Genomic DNA, 4,533 nt, shown 5'->3' with positions numbered 1-4,533 from the left:
TGTTAAAAAGCATGAAAGCATAAAATCGTCCTTCAGGACGTATTTTCGTCCTTTAATCTGAACTTTATGGTCAAACGAAGACTTTGAGGACGTTGTGACCTTTTGACCTCCACATGAACGATGAGTTCAAGGACTCAAAGTTCTCGTTATTTTTGATTCAGACTGAATTTATTTGGGAGTTTTAATAAATTAACAGGTTCAAATGGACCAAACTTGATCCTTTTAAAATAAATTCTGGGATGTTTTCACGTGTGCTGTTAACAGCAGATCAGATTCTGTCGCTGTGACACAGTTTGTACCTCAGATGAGACTTTCTGCCACTTCTGCCGACACATGTCTCCGGTGAAGCTGCCGAAACAAACTTTCTCCCAGTCGAAGTGCGACTCTGTGGTTTTATACTTCATGGCATCTCCGTCCGGCAGCAGACTGCGAATCCTCTCCAACAGAGTCAGACAGTCCTCTTTACTCCAGTCATCTACACACACACACACACACACACACACACACACACACACACACACACACACACACACACACAGAGCTGTCAGGTCCAACAGGTGGAACTCAGGCTTTTCTTTAAAGGAACAGTCCAACAGCTCCACACTGAGACTCTGCAGGCTGGATTTAACAGTCAAACATGAGGGGCCCCCTGCAGGCCCGAGGGGCCCCCTGCAGGCCCGAGGGGCCCCCTGCAGGCCCGAGGGGCCCTCGCAGACTCGTGTCTGGCAGCTCTGTGGTGGAAGCAGCATCGTCCTGCACCTGATCCCCCGTTGCAGAGATCTCGGAAACATCAGGAGCATCTGGGCCTAGATGTCCGACCACTGTTAGGACCACCAACCGGAGATTTTCTCATGATCGACACGTTTCACCTGAGACAGAATCACACAGAGTATAGCGACTATCCTGGCAGCCAGTTAGCCACTCGGCTGGGTGCGGGATGGGACTTATTGAGACATACTGGTTGTCCTTTACTTGTAGCCTAGTTTCAGCTGAATGAATGAATGAATGAATGGATGGATGGATGAATGAATGGAGGAATGAATGAATGTCCACAGCGACTTCCACTATCAGGTGAGGTTCCCATTTATTCCATCTAATTGGAAGGCAAACAGTTTCCTGGCGTGAGCTGACTAATTGTGATATTCTGGCTGGTCAAAAACAGTGTCGTAGGGAGCGGTAAAAACCGTGCCGTCTCCCCGTCACCCATGCATTGATTGGCCACCCAGTACACCTGAGAAGAAAAGACCTCCACAGACTGAGGGACAGGTGAGTCTGACAGGAGAGAGGACAGGTGAGAGGGACAGGTGAGAGGGACAGGTGAGTCTGACAGGAGAGAGGACAGGAAAGAGGACAGGTGAGAGGACAGGTTAGAGGGACAGGTGAGAGGATAGGAGAGAGGACATGTGAGAGGACAGGTGAGTCTGACAGGAGAGAGGACAGGTGAGAGGACAGGTGAGAGGGACAGGTGCTGGTGAGGCCGCAGCAGGTTGTGGTTACCTGGCTCACTTCTGATCCTGGCGGTCTGAGTTCTGGAGACGCTACTGCTGCCGTTCATCCTGCAGCGACTGACAGAGAAGACTCCGCCCCCTACCTCCTCTAAAACACACACACACACACACACACACACACACACACACACACACACACACACACACACACACACACAGAGTTCATCTGTGTCACGTGGTCATCATCATCATCATCATCATCATCATCATCATCATCAGGCTGTGTAGTCATGGAGATGATGTGGTCACACTGACCTCAGTGGTGGAAAGTAACTTTACTCGAGTACAGTTTGAAGGTAACTGAGTACTTCTTCTTTCTTCTTCTAGTACACAAATGTTTCGATCATTAAAAATATGATCAACAGTTTATGAGTTTAATCAATCAATTCAGATTTAAATCATTTTTTAGTTTTTCACTTTTGCAACATCAAAGTGAAAAAACTTTGTAACGGAGTATTTCTACTCTGTGGGATTACTTTTACTTCCCTCTGTCACTGAAGATAACTGTGATTGATTGATTCAAGCGGGACTTGAAATCAGATGTGTTAAATCCTGAAGTCACGGTGATGAGGGCCGGCTGATCCGCCTCCTCCTGCCCGCCCTCAGCGCGCTCACCTCGCCTGTCCTGACCCTGACTGACCGGCCGGCCGAGGCAGCCTTTCCTCGGCTTGGTGCGTCACCACGGCCTGCTGACAAGGTCAGGGTGCGGGCCGACGAGTCCAGTTTCTTGTCTGTAGTTCTGGTGCTGATTCGTTTTAGCTTCGGTGTAAATTAGGGACGAGCTGCTGTGACTGAGCTCAGGGCGCTTTGAACCCGCTCACAGGTCAGTCAGAGGGCGGGCTGGACTCCAGCGTCCCACCAAACTGCGCTGAGAAATGCGTCACTTTAAGTCAAAACGTGTCAAAAGTGCGAATGGTCCGCAAGCAGCGAATATAAGACCGTCTCGACAATCTGTACGAGCCCCTCTTCAGTTCGGCATAGATCCAACTCATCAAGCAGCTGTTATTTTAGTTCAAACATCATTTTTAGAAACTCTTAGAATCTGTCTGAATGTGCTTCTCCCAAAATAAAGCACGGAGGGCGGTAGAGAGCAGGACCGACTCACACCAGAGTTTGTGGAAATTCGTGTTGTTTGGTGACTGTTTTCGGGCCGAAACCACCAACAGTGGACCGGGTCCTTCAGCTGGATTCGTGTTCTGGCTTTGTGGCCTAACGTCTGCTGCTGAGTTCGGTAGTTTCAGGGTTTCTAAACGGGGTTCGGAGCTCAGATGTGTGGGTACAGCAGCGATGTTATCGGGGTCGCAATTAAGTGAAAGCAGCGGGCCGTCAGGCTCCAGCTGCCCCGGTAATGGCGTCCGTCCTCCGGCAGGAGTCAGCACGTAGCTTCCGCTGGCACGCAAAGAGCTACAGGAGACAGCAGCTAACGTTCACCTTTTATGGTGAAATGTTTTAAGTGCGAATTAAAGTGAGAAATTAGCAACACGAGCGAAGCCTGAAGCTTTTAAAACGCCGCCAGAGCTTCACTTTGACACGTGTAGCACTGAACCGCTTCATTTAGCAAAACTGCTTAACTGAGAAATGCGTCGACATCTGAGACTTAAGTGGAAAAATCACGAGATTAAAATGGCGAAATGATCGTTTGGTGTCCGCCAGTCAACTGATAAACAGCTGAATTTGACGATTTCGGGCCTGAGCGGACTGGATGACTTGCTGCTACCCCAGAAGCCTTCACCGAGAAGCCGCCATGAATGTTCTGGTGACTCGGGGACAAACGAGCAGAAAACCTCCGAAATCTGTTTAAAATCACCGCCAAACACTTACCTTCAGGTTCAGGCAGAAAGCCGGAATAATACTGCACACCACTGCGGTCCTTTGGATTATTTCGGGACTTTCAAAGTGTGTTTTTTTCAGCCGTAAACCCCGGGGAGTCAGGTCGAAACGAATCCGACAAAAGGAGCGTCTAGTCCGGTATGAAACTCCGCCCAGCGCCGCAGGGGGAGGAACTCCGGGGGAAAACATGAGGACAAAGGCGGAGGATGAAACCAGAGACAGCGGCTAAAACACCAGCCAAACCCGCTTAAAATGACTTTAAATGTAGATATTTCATTTTTATTTCACGTATTTTACACAAACAGTCAATATTTACAAAAATGAAACTGCGACAGCGTCCTTTTCTGGAAATCTACCCTCCTGACTTTAACCTGGTCCGGGTCCAGATGCTGAACCGGCGGGGAGACAGAGGACTGGGCCCGTGGACCGGACGGCCATCCGCCGACAGAAATGCGGCCGCGGGGACGCGGAGGGGAGAGTCCGGCCGGCTGCTCCAGGCTCCGAGAGGAAGAATCGGAGAGTCATGAGGTCCGCCCGCTGCTCAGGTCTCCCTCCCCGGCCTGCCGCGGAGCTAATCAGCGGCTCGAAGACGGCTGTGCATCCTGCAGGACAGCAGCCTGCATCCGCATGGCATCCTGCCCGGCGACAACACACCGTCTGCCCGGTGTGATCTCCCCGACTCACCGGTCCTATCCCCGACGGAGCTGTACAGGGAGAACCAATCACTGATCAATCAATACATCCATCTGTTTGATACACCTGTCCTCCTCCAGGAAAACGCTCCACAGGTGTGTGTGGAGGGGGTGGGGGCAGCGCCCCAGCCTCTTTTATTTCTCGAATAAAGTCCAGTTTGTTGAATAAAACAAATTTACTGCAGAATCTACACACTTAATGTTTGCTTCTTCATTAACTTTTTCCCAAATTAGTTGTGTGTGTGTGTGTGTGTGTGTGTGTGTGTGTGTGTGTGTGTGTGAGAGAGAGAGAGAGAGAGAGTGTGTGTGTGTGTGAGAGAGAGAGAGAGAGAGAGAGAGAGAGAGAGATGGGGGACAGTCCATTTGGCCCCTGAGTGTCTCACTGTCCGCATCACTACCGCCACCTGCTGGTCAGGATGATCAACGCATTAAACTCTAATCCCTTAATTAAATCTTAATTTAACATCATGATGTGACTCCGTTTGCAGCCAGAGATCATTTAT

General features: G+C 50.0%; 1 protein-coding gene across 3 annotated transcripts in view; it reads right to left on the bottom strand.

The window, feature by feature from the left end:
• Positions 1–4,295, bottom strand: part of ubtfl (upstream binding transcription factor, like) — a 14,767-nt gene extending 10,472 nt beyond the window's left edge. For 2 of the 3 annotated variants that reach the window (XM_076744924.1, XM_076744926.1), the window contains exons 1-3: positions 3,330–4,295; positions 1,498–1,596; positions 300–475 (exon numbers count right to left, since the gene is read on the bottom strand). In XM_076744924.1, the coding sequence (XP_076601039.1) occupies positions 300–475; positions 1,498–1,555 (234 nt within the window). In that variant the 5' untranslated portion in view covers positions 1,556–1,596; positions 3,330–4,295. The remainder of the gene's footprint in view (positions 1–299; positions 476–1,497; positions 1,597–3,329) is intronic. The other variant, XM_076744925.1, reaches the window with a different exon arrangement.
• Between the last annotated feature and the right edge of the window lie 238 nt (positions 4,296–4,533).

This window comes from Chaetodon auriga, chromosome 12 (assembly GCF_051107435.1).
Source record: "Chaetodon auriga isolate fChaAug3 chromosome 12, fChaAug3.hap1, whole genome shotgun sequence".
Classification (NCBI taxonomy): Eukaryota; Metazoa; Chordata; class Actinopteri; order Chaetodontiformes; family Chaetodontidae; genus Chaetodon; species Chaetodon auriga.
Note: the sequence above shows the minus strand (reverse complement) of the source record. Positions and strands in the feature narration are given on the sequence as shown.